This window comes from Aquila chrysaetos, chromosome 3 (assembly GCF_900496995.4).
Source record: "Aquila chrysaetos chrysaetos chromosome 3, bAquChr1.4, whole genome shotgun sequence".
In the NCBI taxonomy this organism is placed as follows: domain Eukaryota; kingdom Metazoa; phylum Chordata; class Aves; order Accipitriformes; family Accipitridae; genus Aquila; species Aquila chrysaetos.
This window is the reverse complement of record NC_044006.1, coordinates 71558331-71585005: the sequence shown is the minus strand read 5'-3', so window position 1 is coordinate 71585005 and position 26675 is coordinate 71558331. Positions and strand designations below refer to the sequence as shown.

Here is a 26675-nt window from a genome sequence, read left to right as displayed (position 1 = left end):
CACAGCCTCTTGTGGCCACCCTAGGAGTAGCTGTCCCTGGCTTTTGGTGGAGCAGCCTCTGCTCCCTCAGTCTGGGAGGGGCCCTGGAGGGGTAGACCTTGCAGAATTGCTTTACTGTTGTTGAAAGATTGATGCTTCGGCATTTTTCTCTTGAATGATGGACAAGGTAAAGACAGACACGCAATTCAAGCATTTTGGCACTTCAGAAGCAAAATGCCTGTTGAGGAATGTGTTAGCGTAGCAGCACCTGCCAGCAGGACTGTGCACGTTCCCTGCTTGCCTCTGTACATACAAAGTCCACAACTTCTTGCATTTTTAAAATGATTTTTAGATTATATTTTTTTTTTAGTACACATTTGGTCTCATCGTTTAGTTTCTGGGTTAAGGTCTCACTTGCTTTAAGAGACTGATTAGATATGTATAATATAGAATGAAATTCTCTTGTTATGCAGCTAGTTCATTTCTCTGAGGTCAGATGAAGTGTTAAGATACAAGAGAGAACAAAGATCAAACACTGTCCCTTGCTGATAAGAATGCATAATATTTAAAAGCTTGTTTTGTTGTTTTGTGTTTTGGAAGCAATACGTGCTCTTTGCTGCAAAGTCTCTTGAGCAATTTGTTGTTTTAAAGTTTCGTAACCTTTGTATTCAGAACTAAGCTTAGTTGAAAACTCATTCTTTAGAATATCGTAATGCATTTAGTTAATGCCTGTGTTTAGGCAGTAATACCATCACTTGTCTGGTCTGTTGCTATTTGAAGGCCAAATTAGGTTCAAAACATTCAAGTAGCTACTTTTGCCTTTCTAACTTCAAATTAATATGTTTTGAAGCCGAAGATGGGAGGAGATATTGTTTATATAGAGAATTACTGCTCTTGATTGCACTGCTGCTTAATTTTAATGGGTGGAATTTTACAGCTGAAGAAAGGCAAAGCTGGTTTGATGACTGAGGAGATGGACAAAGACTTTGGCTCTGCCATGGATCTCATGTGAGCTTGGGCAAATTGCTTAATCTCTTTGCCTCTCTGATTTATTTATTATTATTATTTTTTTAATTCATTTTCCCTACCTTACATACTTCCTGAAATGGCTTCTTAGATTAAATTCTGCCTATTTCTTCAGCTTTAAATGTAGGAGCTGTGCTGCACGTCACTGCTGTTGTGCAAAGCTTGGGCCTTTGCATCTAGTTTTGCCTCAAAAAGCTTCTTACACTCAATCATCAACAGTCTTACTAGCTACAGAGGCATTTCCATGACTCAGCTGAGTCCACTGTTATATTTTTCTTTCCCTTTGCTGCAAGGCAGGATTTCTTTTTCTAGTACAACCTCTTTTCTCCCTGATTTAGGCTTTACCTGTTATGGAACAGCCTACAGGATATGTTGAAGGCTGTTACTGGAGGCATTCTTCTACTCAGAAGAAGAGACTGAAGAACAGAAAAGAAGCAAATTGTCTGCAACTCAGTATTTTGAAATAATAACACCCCTGACTCCCATCCCAGATTTCTGTTGTTTGGAGGAGCCTTTGTCACATAGATTTGGAGCAAGATAATGGCTAGAGTAATTTTTGGAGACTGTCTACTGGCTGAAAGGGAGCAATTCTGTCCTTGGAGCAAAATTTCTCAAGCAGGCTGTATTGAAGCAATTTTCTGGGTTATGTCAGAAGAAATCACTCTTTCCAGTGGTCACGGAGCTGGCACACAAAAACCCATCAACAACAAAAACCCCAAAAAGTGTCTGAGACCAAACTGCCTATTGAGAATCGTCCATGATATGTTCAGTTCCAGGCAATGGCTGGCCACAGTTTCCAGCAGAATACTAGTTTGTCCAGGCTAAAACTGTACTCTGAGACCATGTTAGCCATTAGGTACTACTGGCTTTTAGGTTCTGCTACTCAAGCCCGTGTTGTGGGTCTAGTTTAGGTACCAATATGGACTTGACCTTTTTTTTTTCTTCTGCTGTTTTCAGAAGTTTGCACATGCTATTGCACATGCAAAACTATTTCCTCCTGTATTGTATGTCCTTTTCATGCAGCCTTATTTGCCATAAGTGCTGAGTTTGATAACTGACCTTTTCTGCTTTGTGCTAGCCCTTTGTTTTCCGCAGTTGTATGCTGTCTTTCCCTTGCTATGATACATCAGGTGAAGAATGATTCAAGCACTAGTTTATTTTAGGTTTGCAAATTCTTCTGTCCTGCTTATTTGGGTATCTCATTTGGGTAGCATCCTAGAGATGACTTCATTTCATCAACTTTCTAGGAGACTTTCTCCAAAAAAATCTTTCCTATTGTCTCTGGCATATGATGTCACAGTCAAGACCAGAGGAGAGAATGCCTGTGACCCAAATGAATCCTGTCTGCATCTCTCCACAGACTTTTCTTTGTCCTAGAATATTCTCTAGCACCACATTTGCTATGTGGTACTTTCTCATTTTTTATCCATAGTGCCTCCTTGCAGTGCAAAGGCTGAGATCTTAACATTTGGAGTTGCTTCTGGGAATCTCCTTTTCAGTCCTCCTGTCTGAAAGTTCTTGTACCTCTTGAAGGTTACAGCTCTGGCTTCCACATATATTCCTTTGGCATTTAATCGTGTTAACAGCAAATTTAATGTTTGAACTGATATTCATCATAATAATAATATTTATTCCAGCATACCTGCTGTTGAAAGTCTGTCTGCCTCTCTATACCAAGGTTCTCTGTAAAGTCTCAGCTGGCTTTTTGTTTTTCTTCCTCATTTTATATTCCTCTTTATTTCTCCATAAGCTTATTAACTTATGTTTTTCCATTATTTCAGTCTTCATGTGTCCTTCTCTTCAGTGGTCCTACTTTAATGTTAGAAATCACTGTTCGTGGGTGAAAAAAGTATTGTTACTCTTAAAACTGCCATCGATATAAGTTAAGTTACAGTAGTGCCTATAGACCTCAGTGAACTTTGTTCTCCTTCAAAAGCACATGCTTGCCAGCAGTGTCTTTGATCCTTTTGGATTTTAGAAAAGCAACCACCTGTGAGTGAGTTGTACTTGGTATCTGCTGTTGTATCAGCTAAGCAGGTACAGATAATGAAAGGTGTCTTCATGCTTCTTTTTAAAGGGGTTAACATTTGTTTTAGCATAAGGAACATAGTAATTTAAATCACTTGCCTGTGTGAAAGGGCTTTCATTACTTCTGCGGTAAATGACAGTCACCATGAGAAGAATTTGGAAATGTCTTTGGAAGTGCCTTTTATTTTATTTCTTTTTTTTAGCAGCAGTAATTCATTTTAGCATAGAGTATAGTAGTTCCAGTTAAATTGAGTCATATCGTACTAAAGGTTTTGCAAACAGAACAAAAAGGTAATAATCCAGTCTGTTCAGGAAACCAAGGCTAAGTATAAAACCTGAGACGGTGGCAGTGCATAAAAAGTTAGTTGAGAAGATACAAGGAAGTGCTTTCTATCAGGACTGCAACCCATGGCAATCCCAGTCATATGATCCATCACCCTCTTAAATGCAGGCTATGTACCTGCTTTGTCCATGTGGATTTCCACAGTGCAGCAGGAAAAAGTGAAGCAGATAATAGGAAAATGTGTGAATAAAACAATAAAAAAAGGCCACCAGAATTGGAGTGCAGGTGTAGGATGTGGGACGACTGACTGTCCTTTTGATACTCTTGGTTTGAAGCTGTGCTGTATTGCGGTAGCTTTTTGATGAAGTTTTTGGGCCTTTTTGAGTTGACCATCTTGGGACTAAGCAGAACTTTCACAATTTCCATCCTGTAGTTGAATTTGTGTTTTCTTTTTCTCAGCTGACTTGAAGAAAGACCTGGGTGAATATGTTAAAACTCAGCTTCCAAAAACCACAAAATTGGTAAGAAATGAGAAGCGGGAAGGCTTGATTCGAGGAAGAATGATTGGAGCCTCTCATGCCACAGGTATACTTTCTTCTTTCTCTTTTCCTTGCATACTTTGACCATATGTTAATTGGGTGACTTCTCTTTCTGTAGTGCAGCTCTTTCAGATGTTGAATGTTTGACCTGTGATTGCTTTAGCCCTCTGTAAGGGCTCTGCATGTCATGCCATGTTCTAAGCTACACAACTTAGCACAGGGGAAGAAAGCTTTGGATTAGTGTTATCTTAGGTGAGAGACATTTTAGCAATTGTTTCAGAATATTAGTGACTTTGAAATGAGTTAATTGCATTGACTTTGGCTGTTATATTAACTTATGTCGCAACAGCTACACAAAGTGTCTTCAGTGATACCTGTATTATGATAATTGGAGACCTTAACTAACATTACCTGTGTATTTAAATGTTTACATCATGCAGTTGACCATGATCTTTATAAAGCTTTCTCCAGTATTTCCTCATAGCTTTATTGAATTAGTCCTCACCTGAGGTTTTTCTGTTACTCAATGAGAAGGAAGCAAGGAGGACTTGGTACTCACTTATATGTAAATATAGAGTAGATATAATAAATTCACTGGTTTTATAGTTTGTAATTAACTTTAGGAAATCTATGCTGTGTAGGAGGGGGGAGGTGTTTTTTCAAGTCACCCAAACAATGACTTCACAAATTTGGAGCCAAATTTGAGTGTCTTTTAAACCTTGTCTGAACTGTTGATTTGTAAATTTTTTTTATTCTTCTTGTGGAGGTTTGCTTTCGATAAAATGAGTTAATGTTTTAGGGTGGGTCAGTGAGATAGTAAAACAAAACCAGCATTTGACAAAATTTAGTGAGACAATATAGAATTTTCCCTATTCCTGCCCTGAAAGAATGTTGTCTCAGGAACATCTCCATCTGCGCTAGGTATTGTGGTCACAGAATATTTTCTGCATGTTTCATGTGAAAACTGGTGCTCTAAAATGGCAATCTACTTCTTATTAAGGTACAGTCTAATCTGGTTTCTAATTCGCCAGTCTAATTGTAATGTTTCTCATACAAGCTTTTCTGTTGTTGCAGTGAGTGTTATTTGGGATAAACAATGTTTGGTGCTTTATGTACACTGTGTGCTTTTTACCATAAGATGCTTCCAGTTAAATTCTTTGGCATCTGAGAAAGTATGTGCTACTTTCTCAAATAATTTTGAGTGGCAGATCAAGTCCCTTAATTGGTGTTTACTCATTAGCATTGTAATGGCATAATCCAGAGAGAAAATTGTGCTTGCACTTTCCAAGATGTGCTAGGATTCATTTGAGTTAGTGCAATTTTAAGTCATTTTATTACTCTTCTGAACTGCTGGAGTCTTTTTTTTTTTTCTTTTTCCCTCCTCAGTCAATACTGTCTGTTAATGGGTGTCTCGTTCTATATGTATGTTTCACAGTTGTTTTCTTTAAAGCTCTTTCCCATGTCTTCCACGCTATTCTAGTGTTATATAAATTTTGTGTTGGATCATAAAAATTCAGATGACTTGTTCGACCAGCTGAGCCTGAAGGTCCCTCATGGGTCAAACTGCCCTCTCTGACCATGGCAGATAATCCCCATGTAAACTGATGGGACTGAAGTGTTGCTTGGTCTAATATTGGTGAATTTGGCTATGCCCATTTAGGGCATTCACTCTTCTTTTAAACTGGTATGAATCCACAATCACTCTAGAGTTAATGAAATGGGGAGATGCTCTGTGTTACTTTATATTCAGGACTTCGAATGTTGTGGCCTGTGTCATGGATGAATGCAGATTAATTCATCAGAATGACTTTGTTTAAAATCCACAGATCTTAGCTGCAACAGTAGTTGGATGGGTGCTGAAGTGTGATATGAAGCGAGCTCAAGGCGATTACAGTCAGTGGACAAAACCAGCTTTGTCATGGGGATAATTAATCCAGCCCAATATCTGTTATTGTCATCTATCTCTGTAGTGTAACTCAGGCGTCGGAGGTGCTCTGCATTAGGACAAATGCACCTCCTGACTCTTAGAGTGCTGGTCTGATGATGTTTCATTTAAAGTACAGTAGCTCTGCTGAATCTGGGTAGAAAATTTGATGACTATAAAACCCTGTCAAAGAAATGCAAATAATGGCCTACTTGAATGTGAATAGTCGTGATCTGCCTTCTGCCTTTGTGACTGAACTAATCCCTGTGGAGTCTCTGGTTTGTCAGTGCTTCCAATTGCAGGTGGTGTTTCCCCTCTGTTACACAGGGTGGTGAGGATACTGCTGATACTCTGCTGCTGATATAATTGCGTATGTGTTTGTGGGTTTCATGCTACCATGGATCTTTATTTTGTGTGCTTTGGCCTCTGTAGGGAAAGTGCTGGTATTCCTGGACAGTCACTGTGAGGTGAACGAGATGTGGTTACAACCTCTGCTGACTCCCATCAGAGAAGATCGCAGGACTGTGGTGTGCCCTGTGATTGACATAATCAGTGCTGACACGCTTACCTACAGCTCTTCCCCGGTTGTGCGTGGAGGGTTTAACTGGGGCCTGCACTTTAAGTGGGATCTTGTTCCGTTGTCAGAACTGGAAGGACCCGAGGGAGCCACTGCTCCAATCAAGTAAGGTTCCTCCTATGTGGTGTGAAGCTCTGTGTAACATATGGATGATCAGAAGCACTTCTTAAGCATTATGGAGTGTTATCTGGGTGTGCAGTTTTAGAAGCAGATGCCTAACCTGTCAGATATTGAGTTGTTTATTTTACTTAGAAATAGTTTTGGTTACTATTACCTATTTCAGTTTAATTTCTTGCATTTAATCATGAATTAGATATACCTGTCTTACTAGGTCAAGAAAGCACACTTTTAGAGAACACTTGTACAACAGCAGCTTTTGCTAAAGACAAAAGTTGTAAACAGCTTATGCTATTCTGTATTAAATCTGTCCAATAATTTCACTTTTGAGCTATGCATTGATGTTTGTTTCCAGTCTGTCAATATGTTTGGCTTAATGATGATTTTGATAACCACCTTTGTGCAAGTAATAGCCTGCATAGCTCACTAATATAGACTCTATAATTTCTGCGATGGAATGCTAAAGAATTGCTAGATTGGGAAAATATGTGTTTGTGGTAATAGAAAGGTGGTTTTCTAGCTGATGGCAGAGAACATAAGAGCATATGGTAATTTTCTATGTCAACGTCATTTTTTTGCTTTAGATTTCACTTATATTTTTCCTCAAACAAGCAATTATTTTGTCATAAAGCATCCTAAATGAACACACATGGATGTGAAAACCATCTTTAAAAGAAGACTTGTCTCTTTGCACAATGTGGCAAATGCCTAAAACTGTCTGTTAGAAGTCTCTCCGTATTGTTTTTGTGGTCTTTTGAGGGTTGTTCTGAAACAAAAGTCTTGGTAAAGCTTAACACTAGGACTTGAAAGTTACCTTCCTTAATCTTTTAACCAATGATGGCTGTCTTGCCTGTACAGAACTGGCAATATCTGGTTCCGGCTGGACACATAACTGTTATAAAATGATGTCAGTAGACACCTTTTTTTAGTAGCAGGCACATATGGTTCAGACATGAGAATAGAAGCTGTCCCAGCATGAAGCCCTTCATGAGAAGGGCCAGTGCTGGTAGAGCAATAGCAAGAAGCTGATTGTGCTTTTTCTAGTCGCAGGTATCCATCTTGGTACAGAATTCAGGTTTGTAAGGTGGAAGAACTTTACCTTTTTTACAAACGGACTCCTTGCAGATCATGCGGTACTTTTATAAGATTTGCAAAGTGAATCAGGAATTGGGCGGTCTCATCTCTCTTTCATTCTCTTTTCTTGGACCGTAAATGAAGAGCATTTCGAGCTGATGCAAGCAGCTCCAGGACAAGGTTCTCTGCTGTTATCTGACAGCTCTGCAGTTAGTCTTTCCATGTCTACCCATCACAAGATTTGGTCTGAGAAGCCAGGAAACTTCTGAAGTTACTTAACAGTTTGACTGGCTTGTTTGGGAAGTGTCACTGTGGAAGTTTCTGAAGCCAGAAGGGAAAGGACAGACTGGGAAAACATGAATGGGGAACCAGCATAGAAAGTCTTAAAATCCTTATTCTGTTAAGAACTGTTCTCACAGTTAATCTGGGGAATGTCTGAAGGTTAGTTCTTGCTGTGTTCAACACTGTTGTTGCATTCCTTCAACTCACTTTTAGGAAGAACTCCCATGGAAAAGGCAGAGAACTTTACAGTTAAAGGGAGTCTAATCATCTAAGATGATTACATTTTCTGAGTGTGAAAGAGACTTTTCGTACTTGGACGTCTCTGCCTGCTTTGAAAAAGAAGCTAGATTGCTATTTAACCTTTGAAAATGGCTTTCCATCAAATGGAAAGTCTTACATTTTACATTTTAGAGACCTTCATAATTGATATTTTGGTGTCAGGGATGGAAAAATTGAGAGCAACCTTTCAACCCAGGTTTTAAAGTGACAGAAACTGTAGTAGAAAATTGTGTGAGACCAAGCAAGGAAATCCAGACTTAGGCTTGGCTTCATCACAGGTTTTTATTAATAAGGATGGGAAAAAGCTTGTTCCCAGCCCATCATATGTTCCAACTATCATATCATATTTAGGTAGTGTTTTTACTCTTTTTTTATACTCTTCTAGGGCATCCACATATTGCAACTTTGTGATACAGTAGCAATTCAATCTAAAGACTGTACAGTGGGGATCATACACTGTTGTTTTTACAGAATAGAGCACCATTCTAGTAACGCACAGGCAAGGTGAAAAACTGGGAAATGCCAAAGAGAACACCTATGCAAATATACAAACTGTAAATAACTTTACAATACATTGATCATTGCATCAATGATGAAACAACACTGCTCCTGGTATTTAAAGTCTATCTATGAGACAGAGTACCATTTCTTTTAGCAGCCTCCTTGCTTGTATAATTTAAATTTGGACCTTGTTTCTCGATTTAATTTAATATGGGAAAGTAACGTGTTACTGTGGATTCTACTCTTTCTGCAGTTCAGTCAAGCCTGGTCTGTATAATTTGCCCCTGTAAGAGGGGGAAGAACACATTGTGTGCAAGTGTACATGTTTGTAACTGTAGGGGAAAAAGCTTCTGGTAAAGACAGATCTAATTAAAGGCAGCTCCTAAGTTTCACTGTAAAAAACTTGATGGACTCAAACTTGCACAAGTTTTTACTTTTTTTTTTTTTTTAAGTGGTGACAGCCACTTTGTTCCTTTTTCCTTGTCCTATCCCTTTTCCTCAAGCTTAGCATACAAAGAAATATGGTGAATATCTATTGGAATATTGAAAGATCACAAATACCACTTACAGATCTGCTTTTGAAAATGTTTTGAGTCTAGAAGTGTGATCTGATGATTTCTAGTGTCTGCAGGATTTAAATTGTATTATGTAGGTCTAAATTTAAGCTTTGGGACTAGCAGATTCAGCTAAAATTACTGGGTTTTTTTTTCCTCTGAAAGAAAATGAACTTCTTTCAATGTTCCTTTTTAGGTCACCTACTATGGCTGGAGGCCTGTTTGCCATGGATCGCGAGTACTTCAATGAACTTGGACAGTATGATAGTGGCATGGACATCTGGGGAGGAGAAAATCTGGAAATATCTTTTCGGGTAATCTAGCTTTCATGTGAATTTGGACTATGAACCTCGGTGTCTTGCTGCTTCTCTTCCCTATGTACAGTTTCTTTAGCACTGGAATAGCTATTTGCACACAGAAATTGGCATTTTTATTCCCAGGAAGGACGACTTCAGTGCACAGTAACTGCCTTTACAATAATCTTCAAGTTAAGTTTTAATGGGAAGATTAAAGAGAATTTTGAGCTCTGCAGTTAAATGTTTGCGATTTTTTTATTTTGTTTGGTGGAACGTTTCATAATACCTATAGAGAAGTATAAGAAACGAATAATCATGCAAACTTCTGAAATGAATTTATAAGCAATGTCTGATGAATTTCACAAGTCAGTTAAGAAGATGTGTGGCTCACAGCAACATTGATAATAAGTAAGCTTATTATATTTCCTTAGAAATGTATGGGGCTTTTCAGACACTTCAGCCTCCTTTGTGAGGGCCTGGAAATGTAAATTTTTTTTGTAACTAAATTAAGTGTCATGCAGAGGAGTCAGCTTGGTTGGAAAAATAATGAGAAAGTCGTAATCAGGGGATTCGAAACTGATATTTCGTTGGGCTTCCTGTATTTTATCTCATCTTCCCTGTTACTCCACTGAAAGAAAAACAACTTTTTGTGCTCAATGTCATGTTTACCTCTTCACTTTTGTAAAGTGGATTCATCAACAGGTTTGACAAGAGTCTGCCTGAAAATGATATGCTATCATGACAAATATGAAAAGGGGATTAAAAAGTAAAGTTAACATAAAAAACCCCAAACTAAACACACAACCCCCAAAACCTTAGAGAAATCTGTCAAATTGGGTCTTCAGAGAAATCAAGATTAGAGCTCAAAAATAAGAACTGGCATCTCATAAATTTGAGTGACTTTAAAGGGGTGTGTACTGAATAAATAAAATCTTTCAAGTCTTCAGTACAAAATACAATTATTAGATACGTGAGTAGAAGTGTATGGAGTGCAAGGAAATTATTGTTACTGTGTAATACACAGTTTCAATAAAAAGGGCTTTGAAAAACTGGAGGATATTCAGGGAGCTTTATAATGTCTGGAAGCTCCATCTCCCTGGGGGAGAGTGGTAAAGAAGTTTGGCCTTTATCTTATCCAGGAGGAGTTTTAAAAGTGACTTGATTATAAACTGCTAATGTGAGATGATCTTCTGAGATTGGAGGACCCCTTAGTCCAACAAAGGGCCAATGATGACAATTTGCTGGAAGCTGAAGTTTAAAAAGAAATTTAAAGAAATAAATGGAAGTAGAGTGTGAAGGAAATCTAGATTTGGGGTGCAATGGAGCTGGATTAAGGCACCTAAATGTAGCATCTGAATGTGAACAGTATTTCTGAGTTCCCATATACTTAACAGAAACAAACAGCTGTGTAAAATAGGTACTTATACTTGAAAAGATCTCCAGGCTCCCTTAGTGATATTGACTGATCTTCATTATGTATTGTGCAAGTGTGGACATGTAATTCTCATGTAGGTAAATAGATTTAGATATCTTAATCTGCAAGTTCAGTGTTTTCTAGTAGGTCATTAGAGCATAAAATTTTAGAAGATTTACTATTTCTTTTGTGAAAGCCATGTCGTGTTATGTGGAAAGTGTGATGATATGACAAAAATAGTCTTTTCTAACCTGAAGATCTAATAATTTGATTTGTCAGAAAGCATGACATGTAGGACAACACTGCTGACACCTAATCCTGTCATAATGCATAAACCTACCTAAGTATCCCTTGAAGAAGGGGAGGAGGTAGTGTGCCTTGTCAGTATGCGTACAATGAGGTGTGTTCTGCTTTTGTATGGACAGATCTGGATGTGTGGTGGTAGACTTCTGATCATTCCCTGCTCCAGGGTGGGACATATTTTCCGTAAAAGGCGTCCCTATGGCTCACCAGGGGGACAGGACACTATGGCTCATAACTCACTGAGGCTGGCACATGTGTGGATGGATGACTATAAGGTAAGAGACAATTCTAGGTCATGAAATAAGGTTATAAACTGGCTTGTTTGTCAAAGGACTGTATCACGGTGGGGTCTGTTAGCACCTCTAATGGGGCATTCCTTCTGTAGTCTGATTTCCTAATGTTAATTTTGATGTGAATTTCTAAATTCTGTAGGACTGTCATTTGGCTTTTGGGTGCTCGAGGCTCCTCCCTGTTACTTCTGCTACCTGCAGGAGTTGCAGTTTTATGCCTTTTTAATGAAGTAAAAGATGGTGAAAGAGTTCTTGTAAGCTCTACGTTGTTTGGTGTCCAAATCAGTATTACATGGCAGCCATATACTGCTATATGCCTTCAGGTAGTTTCCATGTTGGCAAGACAGGGATTTTCTTGGTTGGTTGTTTGCTTTCTGTTTTAATTAGCAGCCTGATTCTTAGTCTTGCCCTGGAAGATGAATCAGGATTAACTTCTGGATTCAAGGGCAAGTGTATTCCTTCCTTGTCTTCAGATCTTGGTACTGATGCGTTTGAATGTAGATTGGGTTTTTGTGAAGCCCTGATCTCTATGATACTTGAGGACATTTTTGCCCTGTGAGACCATAGATTTGCTGTGTGGCCAGCTCCTGCGGTCCCTACAATTTCTATACAAGACATAATTTATTAACTTTATATTCTTTAGAGGTTTATGTTTCAAACACTATCCTTTATCTTGATGTTCAGTCAGTTTGAGGAATCTATTAAGGGTCATTAATTTTTATCTCCATTCTCCATCTCAGTAATGCATTGGTAGATTTGATCTATCACTTTCCCTTTTATTGGTGTCTGGGCACAGTTGTTTTGTGATTAATGATGGCTTTCTCTGAAGCTTGGAATTGATTCTTTGTTATAATTTCCAGCTAATACTACTTTGTCCAACAAGGACTTAAACTGCTGATTCTAGCAGTCTTTTATCACAGATTTGTCCTGAATGTTTCCAGCTGTTTCTAATCTAATTCTCTGATAGTTGCCAGAGACTGTCATTATGACAGATTTATGTATGGAAGGCAAGCCTGGAAATATTTTTGTTTTTATAAGTGTAATGCAAATATTTAGGGCCTGTATAATTTACTGAAGTGATTGTGTGATGAATAGTACAAAGATAAGACTTAAAGGACCTGTTTTGCAGCAAAGAGCAAATATCAATATTTAATAAATAAAATTGCATGATGGAAGGCAAACAGCAAAATTTTCATAACTGTCAAAAGCAAAATGTAAAAGAAGTAAGTTCATGTGTACAATGGAAATAAATAATGCAGAAAAGGTAGGATACTAACATTTGAATTTTATCCAGGAAAGAGGCAACTGGAATAGCAGAGCAACTTTTTTGAAGCGGACCAATTTCTGATAGTGATGTCCAGTCTGTCTCTGAACTTCTTCAGAGTTGTCCAACAGTCCAATGTACTTAATGCTTCCCCTTCCTCTGCTATTAATATAGCAGTGATACATCAAGTGCATCCAAATACTCAAAGATCTTGATAAGGACAGATATGTAATTTATCTTGGAATGGCATTGTCTGTCATCTGAATATCAGAGATAGCCGTAGGTAATTGAAAACTGTTAGAACCACATTACAGTAAGTGAATTCCAGATGTCTGCTAGAGATTAATCCAACAAAATACCATAGCTCAGTGCCCTGAAAACTGATTTCTAAGTAATATCTAGTAAACGAGTTAATGTGCAAATACAATGCCTCTTCTATGAGCTCTGTAAATCTAGCTGGAATTAAAGACTCTACAAGGGGATTTTTCTTCTAGTTTTGGTAATAGTATTCATGCCACATTGTACATTCATGAATTCCTGTTTGTCCCCATTGTCTCTGCATTAGAGTTGAACAGCACGTAAGATTGAGCCGGAATCTTAATCCGTCCTTGCCTAACCAGCTACAATTCCGAGTATAATCATAAATTAGAACATGAAAAAATAACATCGTGGGAGCGTTTCTGGAGATGGTGCAGATGAAGGGGAAAAACTGGGCTTGACAGAAAGCCCAGGTGACAGTTCTGATTCTTCATGTGAATAAATGCATGGTCCCACTGAACTTCACAAGATAGTCCCATTTATAGGTTTATTCTGATACAGAATTTTTTTGCCCTGGTAACTTGTAAAGTTGGAAGGCTGGAAACTGTGGAAGACAATATACACTTGAACCACACAACAGTGAAAACAATCAATTACAATCAAACCAATTTAAAGAAACTTTTGCCAGGTGAGGAGGATGATGATGATATAAACATTTGTTTCTGACTTAATGAGTCTAGGATGCCTTTATTGCCAATGGAGTGTAGGGCTGATTTGTTTCCTCCTCAAGTTGGCATCTAAAAAAGGTCAGCAGATTCATGCCTGAGAAGTGTCTTCATCAAAAAAAGCAGTCTAGAAAGATTACCTCAGAGTTAGGCAAGATAAATCTCACTTCCTGTGGCAATCTAAACACTGGAATTTCCTAATGCCAGTTTCAAACTTAATGGTTGAAAGGACTAGCAAAATGAAATGAAACTTTGGGAGTTCTGCAAACAGGAAAAAGTTGGAAATCAATAATCTGAAATTCTTCTCCCCTTGTACCCAACCTGTTTCTCTTAAATACAGGAGCAATATTTTGCTTTGAGACCCGAGCTAAGGATGAGGAACTATGGAAATATTACCGACCGTGTAGAACTGAGAAAAAGATTGAACTGCAAGTCATTTAAGTGGTATTTAGATAATATCTATCCTGAGATGCAAATATCTGGGCCCAATGCCAAAGCTCCGCAGCCAGTTTTTATTAATAGGGCACAGAAACGACCGAAAATAATCCAGCGTGGAAGGGTAAGATAAACTTTCTTAAAAATACAGAATTCTTTTTTTTTTAATTATTTTGAGATTCTTTCTGAAAGGTTTACGTAAATACAATAAAAATGGTCTGTTTCTATAGAGCTTTAGTTTTGCAACAAGCTGTCTTGAAAATAACAGAATTTCTGTCTTTGGACAAAAGTAAATCAGTTTCACTGTGATCTGTATTTCAGGTCATCTTCAGACTAGATACTATTCAGTGAGGTTTATTACCTCAAAGCTCTGAGTTACGAAGTTTTGATGTCTTTAGAATGTGCTTTCATGGCTGTTGGTTCTGAAGATGGATTTGGATAGAGAGAAATTTGGCCTCAAATATTCATGCTCTGTTGGTTTATGATAAGAGTACAATGTAATTAGTTTCCAAACTCACTGCTTTTACTGGATAATTTTCTGCAGAGATGAACATTTGCATCTGAGAGTAATGATGGCTTTTCTAGTCCCGAAAAGGCTGTTAGATAATGAACAAAAAATGAGTTTTGCTCCTTTTTTTTCTTCAAAGTAGAAGAGATAAATTTTTACATGTATTCATGAAGGAAATCATGATTAAATTCATGCCTTAGCTCTGACACTTATGTTTATGGGTTTGTATGCAGGCAAAGCCAGCACACAGTTGCATCTGTTTTCTCCGGTGCCAAATTGGTCTGATGTGTGCTTTTTCTGCTTCCCAAAAATAATGGATAACTTCAAACCCAAGACAACATTCTCAAGGTCTTCTCTGTGAAAGAGTAGACCTTGGAATAAACTATTTCATGTGCACATAGATTATGGTTAGCAGGTTCCTTTCTAGCTCAATAATTGGAAGCATTAAATAGCGATGCAGCCCTCTCCGCAAAGTAACACTGGCTGCAGTAGCTGTTGACAGTTGCTGGTGCTGCAAGTAGGTTCAGCCTGGAGGACCTGAGTTCATGCAGAACCTATTGACATCATTAGATTTTTGCTGGGAAGCAGCTGCCTGGGAATCCATGATTTGTGCAGTATTTTTATAATAGTATCCCAGCCAAGCTGTAAAGTTATTTATTAGGGCAAACACGCGTAGTTTCCCTGAATAAAACTGATACAATGGGCTGATTCCCCTAGTTGTTAAATGCTGTTATTCCCCTAGTCAGACCCTGTTTGTTTTCTTTTTCCCCCATTTAAATTTAATAGCTCTCTGCTTTCATTCAGACAGAAGTTTAACTAAGGAATTGCTGATGTGGGGGAGGCTACTTGAGGGATCTGAATCCTTCAACAACACTTAAGGGGAAATCTTCCTGGCAATAATTTCCCCTGCCTTAATTTGGAGAAAAACTTTGTGCACCCTTTAAGAAGGGAGAGACAAGACATGGAAAAATGCAGCTCCTTGGCTTCGTTCTCTGGGGTTCAAGAATTATACCCAGCATTGTGTGAGAGAGTCAGCTTTGGCTCTGATGATCGTATAAACTATTTCCAGATGCCTACAAGGAACAGCACGATCAGCCAGTGTCACCACTATGTGCCAGACTCTTTAGGATTCGGGATGAATCACTCCAAATCCCATCTTATTCTCAAAAACTAATTGGGCCAGAGATAAGTGCTGGTTTGACAGCTGGGAAGAACTGTAATGATCACAAATTGTGACAGTTCTTAACAGTGTTATCAAATGCTGATCATCATGGCCAATAAAAACAAGGACAAAAATCATATAAAACTCATGTAGCTGTATGGTTTGAAAGCCTTCTGTTGAGTGAAGAATGATGAAAATGAGATCTCTCCTAGAAGTCTCTGGGGTGTGAGGAAATATTACTTAGAAGGTTATGTGTAATTTGTTTCAGATGTGTGTAGGGAACAGGAGAAACATGGTGCACTTGAGGAGGCTGTTGATGTGCCTTGGGACAGCTATTTCCAGAAATGGTGTTTAGTGAAGAATATTATTTGGTATTTGCACTCTCTAACTTTTGCTATCTTGTGATGGAGCAGTTCGTTCTTTTTATTGCTGGAAGTGTCTTTTGGTTTCTTAAAAATCTGTTGAATCAATACAAATGCCCAGACAGCTATGTAAGTCTTCATAATAAAATGCAGCTAGCTAATTAATCAGCCTGGCCTTGAGTTCAGGACAGCAAATTCTTTTTTCCTCTACATTCAGCTCCAGATTGGAAATAATTACTTTTAATGTGGATGCCAGATCTGGGGCCCTGCCATCTCCCACGCATGCACACACCCAGTGACTGTCAAATGCACTCCCATGCACTTGGTAGAGAGCGGGGCCCTTTGCTGTGAGGAAGGAAATGGCAGAGTTGTGGACATAGCTAGAATAATTGCCTTTCTCCTTTGTACCCTTGGCTGTACGCAGTGCAGTTCGTTCAGGCAGTGATTGTTGCCTGAATAGCCTGATCCCCACTGCATCACGGGAAGAAAAATAATCAGGCTGAAAAGAAGTCTTCTGCTGGCCACCAGTTAGTTCAGGGCATGTGCATAATTTAAAGCCAGAATAGAGGTGTTTTGTCTTGCTGAGTAACTCTGTGGGGATACATAAAGATCTTAATGATTCTTGACTGTTGGAATAGGACAACCTAATCTTCAGACTCTGCAGAAGAGCTCTTGAGTGACTTCCAGGGTAGGCATCGTTGCCCAAACCAGGAGAGAGATTGCTAACTTGCTGAGGACCTCCTTGTTTGCTTTGATGGTAGATGCTTCCAGTTTTGCATCACAGGACAGTCTCCTGACCTGAATCTGGTCCTCTGATACAACATTATTCCAAATCAAACTAGGTAGTGCATTTGAACTGGAATGAGCATTTGGGTGTTTGTAAAATTTTCTCTTCTTCCCTGATCTGTCATTAAAATAATATAGCTGATAACTATGGCGCTTCAGTTACCTAAATGCTCTTGAAATTCAATTTGCAAACAACATTAAGTCTCTAAAGTTGTTTGTATTTAAGTAATTCCTTCTCCTTTCTCAAAGAGGCTGTCCTGCTTTGTGAAGAGAGGCTGTAGGAGGAGACATACGTTTAAGCTAAACTGTAGCAAAATGTGGTTTATACAGTATAGTTGATATTCCTGAGCTAGTGAGTATCTGGGACCTGAGACTTCCATGGAGAGTGAAGAGGAGAAAGCAACTTGACAGTCGAGTATGGCCAGCATGTGCTGAGCCAGGTTGTTGTGTACTGCACTTGTACCATAAAGAGGGAAATCTTGATGTAATTAGGAAGCAAAATGGAACCATTTAATGCTGTCTTTTCTCCAAATTATCTGAAAAACAAAATGGTATTTTAAAAGGGAAGGGGTTTTTTTTTGTGAGCACACTGAGTTCTAGGGCTTCTAAAGCATTACCCTATGTTCCCTTTGGTATGTAATGTTTGTTGTTTATTCTGTCCATCAAACTGTTTTCCTTTCCTAGTTGTATCACCTTCAAACCAACAAATGCCTGGTTGCCCAAGGCCACCCAAGTCAGAAAGGAGGCCTGGTTGTGGTTCGGGAATGTGACTACAACGATCAAAACCAGGTATGATATTCCTAAGTATATTGACTAGTGATTCACATCTTACAAATTGCTGATATGTTTTCCTGCTGGCAAAACGTCCTAGTATAACATCTCACCAGCAAGCAGACTGATTTCAGAGTATCATTCAAACTGCAAGGCTGGCTGAGGAGATCGTGGAACTTACTGCTCTGTACCTTACTAATGCTGAGTATTGGATATTATATTCTCCTATCTTTATGGCAAGAATCTTTGTATGTGGCTGAAGTCTATCCTTAAGTGGCTCCCAGTGGGCTCATAATCCACTGATTAACACTTCAGAATTTGTAGAAGCTCTTTCAGTCAATTCCTCGTACTGGGATTTAAGGCAGCCTTTTCCTGGCCTGCTGTTCTTTGTGTACTGTACAACTAGTCCTCTGCTGCTGGAGAGGTTGTAGTTTGGGGTGAATGAATGATTTGTTGTTATTGCTAAATAGAAGGAATTCTAAGGAATTTAGAAAATTCTTTGGCTACAGGTGATTTGCTGATCTGGGAATTAATTGGGGATGGATGTGAAATCTAATGAGAGGTTTTTATAATACTACATGAAGCCTTTGCTATTCCACTTCTATTCTTTCAGGCAACAGAAATTCGGGACATGGATAAACAATCTCCAGGGCAGAGAGATCTTCACCTAATGTCATAAAGACTTTTACCTAGCTAAGAACTACATTGAGAACATTATGATTTAGGAGCCCGTGGGACCCAAGTCTAAAAACTAGATTGCATCTGAAGAGAAAAGTAATCAAAGATGTAAAATAAATGGAGCATGGGATGTAACGCAGTGTAGCTTTACCAAAGGTGGTTTATGCTAGACTAACTTGATAATTTATGAAATGGGCAGTAGTTTTCAGGATATGGAAACTGCAGCAGTAGAAGCAGGATGATTTGTGATAGTCCCAAACAAAAAGTTGTGTGCTTTGTCAACTAACGGGACTTTTTGCCTCCTACCTGTGACCTCACCAGTTGAATGTGACAGAGGCAGTGTGAGGGGTGTTAGCCAGTGTCTGGGTAAGTGTGGTTGGCTCTAGACACACGGTGTCTAGTTGCCACTTAGGACCAAGCAACGCATCCCTGCACTTTGCCTCTGGAGTACTGAGTAATCATCACTGTGACCAAATTGTAGGTCCCTGTGTTAAAGGTGGATGAATTTAAGCTGGAATGGGAATCAAGGTTTTACTATGTGATTTCCTCCATTGGCTGTAACAAAGTCAGCAAGTCTTGTAAAGACTGTGTAAATGTAACAGTAGCTGATTGGCACCAGTAATTATACATTTACAGTGCCAAAGGTGCTACGCTGCTTTCTGAGCCTTTCAGTCTGAGTGAGAAAGCCAAAATGACTGCCTGTGGATGATGTCCACAGTAAGAACAGATGGGTCCTCACAGTTACTGTTTCCCTTCTCCTTCCTGCAATATTTTTAATAGTGAACTGCCACATGGCTGGAGGAGGAAGTCTGTTGTTTTTCCTTATCAAAACCTTTTTCTGATTTTTGTCCTGGAGACAGAAACTTCAGTTAGCCTTTGGGTGCTGAGAAAGACAAATTTAGTGCTCTGATTGTTGATCTTTGGCTTCTTTTCTCATGAATCTAGTTTACTAGTGGTAAATTAAGCAATTAGTTCTCATAAAAAAGTGGCTGTGCTATCTTCTTTCACAGTGATTTTGTTCTCCAACCAAGTATGTTAACCAATGCTGTGGTTTTCTGCCATTAGACTTATTTTGTTCTAATAAATCCCAAGAGTGCATTCAGCCAGCTTTCATATCTTCTTGAACAATCTAGCTATAGATACATGAGAACAATTTAGAGAAAGATGACATTTAACAGTTTCTGCTTCTAAAAATAGCAAGAAACTTCCTGAGTATTGGAAGCTTTTGACTGTTGTTCCTGGTAACACTCAACCCACTGGCATTTTCAGCTGATTTTTGCTCTAGAACCATCTGTTTTATGCCTTTGGCCTAATAAGAAAGCCTGTGTTGGGTCTGGTGAAAGGCAGGTACCCAGCTATCCTGTCCCCTGGATATGCCCACTGGCAGCAAGTTAAGGGTGTGTTGCTTAATATATACGGTGCAGACAGTTACTCTGGAAGATGACAATCTGCACATCTAGAAAATATTTTAAAAATTTGTGTGTCTCAAATGTCATAATGAAAACTAGGACGTTTCATTAACTGGAACAGAAATGCTCAGTCTGGGATAATACTGGGGATTGAACATAAATTTAGGAATAAGTGATGAAAATTTTGTAGTTAGAAATAGCACAAGTAGAAGAGGTGACAGGATCTTATAGAACGAAGGTCAGTGAAGAGAGGTCTGAAGTAACAGAAGAAGCAGAAGACCTGATTGTGAATTTTGAAAACAGAAGACTCATACAGAATGAGAAATTTTGTAGTTGAAGAGTGGCCATGTGAAGGAACTGCAAAGATTGCCAAAGTAAACACTCTCCTGAAATTCAGTAGTGTGTCTGACCTCTTTCTGGAAACAAAACTGAGAATGCACAAGGTAGTGCATACCACAAAATCTTCAGTGTTGAAGGAGGATAGAAAATACTTAAGTGCATTGAAAGATCATCATGAAAGACTGGAGATGTCTGAAAAGTGGAAGTAAGAAACTGTGGTGTAGATTCTACCCAAAACCATTATGCCAAGGTTAATCAGATAGTGATTAGGGGAGAAGGAGGCTGAAGCAGGTTTTGGGCTAGATACTGCTGTAAAGGAGGAGGAGTAGAAGCAGTTACTGACAAACTTGGAAGAGAAGAACCAAAACACTAAAAAGGAAGGTTTTGGAGTGAAGCACAATGGCCAACAAGGACTAACTAGTGGGAGTGTTTGTGATCTAAGAGCTAAAAGAATATTGGGTTTATCATGTGGCTATTGCATGCTTGCCTTCTTCCTGACCTAAATGCTTAAAGCCAAGTTCCTTTTCCAGAAAATCTCCTCTTAAAGTCCACTGAATTATGCAGATTTTTTTCTACTGTTTGTTTTCAAATACGCTAGGTTGATTCTTAAGGTTTACTTTCTGTGTTGTCATAACCTCTCCTCTGTGTGTTTACTTCATTTCAATAATTTAACTTTTCTCTTACTTAGCAATATATCAAGATTTCAAAATGTGGCTGTTGCCATTCCAGCTGTGGATGGTGCTAAGGTGTCTAAGCATGTGCATCTGTGCTCTGGGCCTTTAAAAGATAACCCATGTGAGCGGGGAATTTCAGAAAAGCTCTGTTAACACTCTTGTAGCACTTTGTAAAGCATGTATTCTTACATTTATAAACTGTTCAAGAGTCAGAGTCTAGAAGGATGTGCTCACATGTGCAGTTCTTCTGTAAGATCTTTCTCCTTAAACCTCTGGATCATGGCTGTTAGTTTGCTTTTCTTATACAACACATGTCTAGAGTGAGTGTGAAGATGTGCAAGTTCAGTCTGCTTGCTGCTTTTCCATGAACTATTCAAGGAACACAATTCTTTGATCCCTCTAACAGTTGTCATAAAACATCAGCAACACACTGAACTGTGAAACAGAAAGCATGTATCTGCTTTGGAATGACATTCAGGAGGACGTTGGGCTTTCAGGGTAGCAGTAGCTTAAAGTAATGATTATAGACCACCAAACTTTGCTGTTCCTGATGATTTTTCACAAGTAATTTGGTGCTGTGATGTCATTGTTATCTATAATAATACGAGCTGAAGTATATGCAAATAGCTGTGGTGTTGCAAATTGCTAGGCACATCTCTTCTTTAGTGCTGAGGCCACTTTTTGTGCTCTTAAGCTGAATTTGTTTTTTAAAAACTGTCTGACAGAATAATACAGTAATGCCAACCTAAGCAACAGATTTTAACTGATGAAAGTAGTGGAATGCTTCTCCTGTCGGCACGGTTCATGGCAGGGATTTTCTTTCACACAAAGGGCTGTTTCTGTAGTAGTTACTGTCTTGTATTTACTGAAATTTTTCAATGCATTCCTCTAGTGCTAATGCAATTTGCAGACCAAATAAAGAGTGTATATTCACAAAGCTTTGCCAGTTGGCCAGCCATGCCTTTTGCTACACTCCACTGCACTCTGAAAGCCAAAGTGTAGGCTGATGCTTCCTGGTTTATTTGACATCATTTTGAAATATTTATTCCCTAGGAACAGTGAGCTTCTATTTTCTATCTATGACAGATTCTTTGATTTATTGTTTTTCCTTAGGTCAGGTGATAGGTTTTGTTGTCTATATTGACACTAGACTCAAAATCTTCTACAGTTAACTCCATGTTTCAAAAGGAAATGATAGTATGGGCCATTCTTCTAGATGATGAGGCACCATTTGAGCCCTTTCCTCACTTGCATTTCCTCTGAAGTAGTTCAGCTAGCTGTTATCTGTTTACATTAACTAATATTACTGTAGGAATAATTTCATCTTTCACAAAAAAAAAGTGCAGTAACACAGCCCTGTATCTCTTTATTATGGTAAAAAATAATCCCAGAGGGATATCAGTGCGATATAGTGTTTATGGAGGAGTGAAGAGTGTGCCTTCTTTACCAACAGTGGCAACCTGAAACCAGTCAGGAAATCCAAGTATTAGTAAAATGAGAGAGCAAAAAAGCTCCACTCTCCAGTCTTCAGCACTGTCACACTGCTGTCCTTGCAAGGAGTTAAACTGTAGTCATCACTGAAACTGCTCGTTAGGCTGTGTATGAGAAGAAGCCCTGTTTCTACTTGCCTATCTGCATGTAAATGAGATTAATGAAGTTGTCTTAGCAATCAATCAAGGAGAAGGCTGGGTGATTTGTTTGTGTTATATGGGGGTGAAGTAAAATCCTAGAGGTACTAGAAGCCCTAGGAAGCCTCAGTCTTAAATCTGTAAATAGTCTGAACTACTTTTTGAGGGGACTAAATCCAAAATCCAGTCCTTCCTAAGCTGCACCTGCATAAAAAAAGGTTGATACTAACAGAGTTCATACTTTGGACTTCTTCCCATTTATTTTGCCCACAAGACCTACTCTAGCACTTGCTATACATCTGTCTGTAGGTGACCAGAAGGATACACATGCCGGCTTTGCTGTAGCGGTGAGAATGCTTACCCCAGATCTGTGGGTCCCATTTCAACTATGGGAAAGTTGAACCAGCTACTGCAGTCTGGGTGACGAAGCATGAGCAGGACTTCTGTGCCCCTGTACCCAAAGGTGAAGGCATTGACTGGTGGGCAGGAGACTTGGGCAGACATCTGAGCAATACCAAATCTGAAATGCTTTGCTTGAGGGAAGATCTCAAGGTGTTCTGGGGACATCTAAGACCTCAGAAGGGTCAGTCAGCAGCTGAATGGGCCCCTGCACTCCAAGTCTGAGGGGTTCCTTGCACCTTCCCTCTTATCCTGTTGCCTGTGTTGAGAGGCAGGGAAAAAAGAGCTGCTATAAAGAGGCCAATCCTACAGCATTCAACAAATTAAATCATTTATTTAACCCCAAACCTGATCAATTTCACTATGGACAGAAGTTCTTCCATAACATCTGCCATTTAGGTTTTATTTAAAAGCAGAAGTAATTCATTATATTCTAATTGCATGCCAGTGTTTTTGACCCAGTGAAAATGCTCAGTGATTTTCCTTAGATCTGTGGAGCAGATTAGTTGTTAGCATGTGTCTGTGGGGGACAGCAGTTAAAGGTGGTGCTTTCCTATGTGGTGGGATCTGGGCACAATTCCATTTTTAGAAACTGAAATCTGACAGTGATGCTGTCCTAGATGTTAGGAGGTAGATGCAGGATGAAAATACCCTGCACCTTGTCTGTTACCTTTTTTTTTTTTTTAATAAAATAAATTTTTAAAATGGCATTTTCTGTAGAAAATATGTAGGAGGATAAAACAAAGCATCACTTGGAACTGAGGTATAAATCCTAGGCAGGCACCTTATTAATGATAGACTTTTGAATAGTGTGCTGGCTGCCAGGAGATTTTTCCTTCCTATACTGGGCTGTTGCTCCTGACAGCCTGTAATAACAAGAGCTAAACATCGTCCTTCCAGTCTTCAGGAGCAAAGTAGTTAATAAATTTTGGAGTATGCAAAGGCTTGCAGTTATGTAACCCCCCCCCCTCATGGGGTGGCTTTGCTTTCCTTGTGCTTGAATCTGTTAATAATCTGTAAGTTCATACTGATGCTCTAATTTGAATTTGGAACCATAATGTGTCCCAAATTTGGGCCTTTTTTCCTCTTTCCTTTGTTTTCTATACCAAACACAAAATTAGTTTGAAATTAATTTTGGCCATCTTGTATAAGCCTTTCTCGAGAAGTATCACACTGGATTTAACTGCTGTTTTGTGTTCTTTGCCATTACTCAGCTTTTGATTAAAGGTCTGCTCCCTGTGTCACTGCAGTCTTCTCTCTCAATTCTTGCCAGTTTCATCTGTTGTTTGCATTTGGCTCCATCATTCTTCTTCTTTTAATAATAATACTCTTCTGGCAAGTCCTGCTATTTCTCCATTCTCTCCTCTTTAATCTTGCCATGCTTTCTTTCTCATGACAGGTTTTAAACAGAAAAAGTATGTTAGAAGGCAGAGAATGCCTGAGGTTAGGGCAAATTTTAATATAATACCTGCACTTCCTCAAAGGAGGCCTTCACTGTATTATAATAGTCACTGTGATAATGAATGAGCTGTATGCTTTTCAATCATGCTGTCCAACTGAGGCAGTGTCCTGAATCACAGCTCCCTCCAGAAGGCTGTTTTTAGTTTCATCAGAAAAAAAAAAAAAAACAAACCAAACAACCACCAGAATTTGTTCTATTTGCCTGACTTTTCTGCCTGGAATTTGATATTCTGTACTCTTAAGTGTGAAACTCATGCAGACTTAGTGGAGAAAAAAAAAAAAAAAAAAAGAAAACCAAAAACCCCACAGAGCAGACATGGTTACTGTAGCACTGAGCTGTGTGAAATCAAAAGGTGGCTGGAAGAAGAGTGCACCAGAAGAACTCAGTGTGCCTGTAGGTACAGGTACTTCTGGTACGGTTACGAGGGGCTCAATTCCCTCTCATTCACAGGGTCAGAAGTCAGGGGGAAGGGGATTGATGCTGGCAAGTGAGGTGGATAAGCAGCCTGGTGTCAGGTCTGGGAATGGCAGTAGGGCAAGAGACCTGGCCAGCTATGCTGTCGCCTGCTCAGCATCCCGAGAGGTTGGGAGATGCTGTCCAGGTGTGTGACTGCAGGGGCCCCGCGGCGCATTCAGAATAGCGGTAGTTTGGTGTTTAGCCAGATGGTCTCAGTATCTTCCCTGCACTGCAGTTACAGTTTTCATATACTTTCTTCTCCTTTTCCCTACCCCTACGTAACCCAGGATATTTTGAGTTGCACACACCAAAGTTCCTTCATTTCTTTGCTTTCTTGCATAGAGTCTCCTGTTCGTTATGAGAGCTCCAGGTCTTCCACCTAACTCATCTTGGCCCAAGTCTTTGCAGGCCTGAAGGCACTGAAGGAGGGAGGGAGGACCAGCAGCTCCTGCAGTTAGACCAGTCTGATGGTCCAGCTTCCTGGAACCTTCAGCTGTGCCAGACATGCCCTGCTCTGAAGCAAGGTTTAGGCAGCCCAGTGGGAGCCAGCAGGGTATGGGCATGAACTGCAGCAACTGAAGGTGCCTGACACTTTTTTATGCCAACAATAAAAATACCTGCTTCTGCTAAAGTAGCATATAGGAGAGGACAAACTGACAGCTTGAGTGTATCCTTGCTTCTTGTTAGAGGTGATGGTGGTTTTCAGTGTGATCACAGAGAAACTCCTCTAATGTCATGTATATTCAGGAACCAAATGCAGCTGAAGCTGCGAATGTGAACCAATGCATTCTTGCTTTATACAGGTGGGCCCCAGAGAGGAGCTGAATTCAGTTCCCACCGCTATGTGAGCTGCTAGGATATTGTGTAGGTTCTTGAGGTCCAGATCGAGACGTTTTCGTGTTGGTTCAGCTAATACAAAGTGGGTGTGAAACGGAGAGGGGTGGTCTCCCTGTAAGCACGGCACAGCTAGCAAAAGCAGTTTGGCTGGGGAGCAGAGAAGGCCATAAACCTGTCAGTTATGGAGCATGTAGTTTCAGCATGGGAATGGTAAAGCAGCAATTTTTCTCACTCCCTGGAGAGCAGTATGGAAAGTTTTGATAGCACCTGGATGCTGGTGATCATCTGCTTGAGTAAAGATCTCTGAGCACCAGGCCACCCGCTGCAAGGAGTAAGACCCAGGGACCAGTGTGGAGACTAATGTGGGCTACCCAGCACCAGAATTTGCACAGCTGGTTTTGGTTTCTCATCATTCAGCATCTACAAGCTGACCCCAGAGCACTATGTTAAATAAATTCCTATGTGTTTATAGACAAATGCAGCGGTTTCAGAGAAGATTGGAGATACCTTTTGGCCTTGCGTGCCTGCCAAGCTACTTCCCCACAGCTCTTTTTAAAAAAGTCACCTTTTAAAAAAGTCACCAGTCCCCACAGCTGCTGTCACCCAGCATCCACCTCTGCCCCCCATACTGGCTCCGTACGTGGAGCTGAGGCAATCCACCAGCCCCTCCTTCACGACTGAAGGATCATCTTTGGATAAGGAGATTTAATGACTTTGCTGAGAGAGCGGCTGGTCAGCTGCTTGGAGATCTACTGTTTGCCTGTCACGTTATCTTGTCTAGCTGCCTGGACAGGAGGAACATATGGGGGCTGCTTAATTTTAAAAACGCTAGTTACAGAGCAGAATCACAAGCGGTCCTTTTAGTGCCTCTGCATGGGGTAATGCTGTGTGATGTTGGGAAGCCAATAGAGCACCTCAGCTGCATTTCAGTTGCTGGAAAAAAGGCAGCAAAGAGGCAGTGGGCATTGCAAGGCATGTCTCATGACACCCAGATGCTAAAGCACCTTCTCTGTAGCTGAACAAAAGATGCAAGGCACCTGCCCTGAAACATTGGGA

The 26675-nt window shown here is 39.7% G+C and overlaps 1 protein-coding gene across 4 annotated transcripts in view; it reads left to right on the top strand.

Annotated features, from left to right (window-relative positions):
* GALNT11 (polypeptide N-acetylgalactosaminyltransferase 11) overlaps window positions 1-26675 on the top strand; it is a 53714-nt gene that overhangs the window by 23828 nt on the left and 3211 nt on the right. For all 4 annotated transcript variants that reach the window (XM_030008077.1, XM_030008081.1, XM_030008078.2 and 1 more), the window contains exons 5-10: window positions 3776-3901; window positions 6212-6461; window positions 9360-9477; window positions 11299-11451; window positions 14054-14272; window positions 17651-17755. In XM_030008077.1, coding sequence (XP_029863937.1) covers window positions 3776-3901; window positions 6212-6461; window positions 9360-9477; window positions 11299-11451; window positions 14054-14272; window positions 17651-17755 — 971 coding nt within the window. The remainder of the gene's footprint in view (window positions 1-3775; window positions 3902-6211; window positions 6462-9359; window positions 9478-11298; window positions 11452-14053; window positions 14273-17650; window positions 17756-26675) is intronic.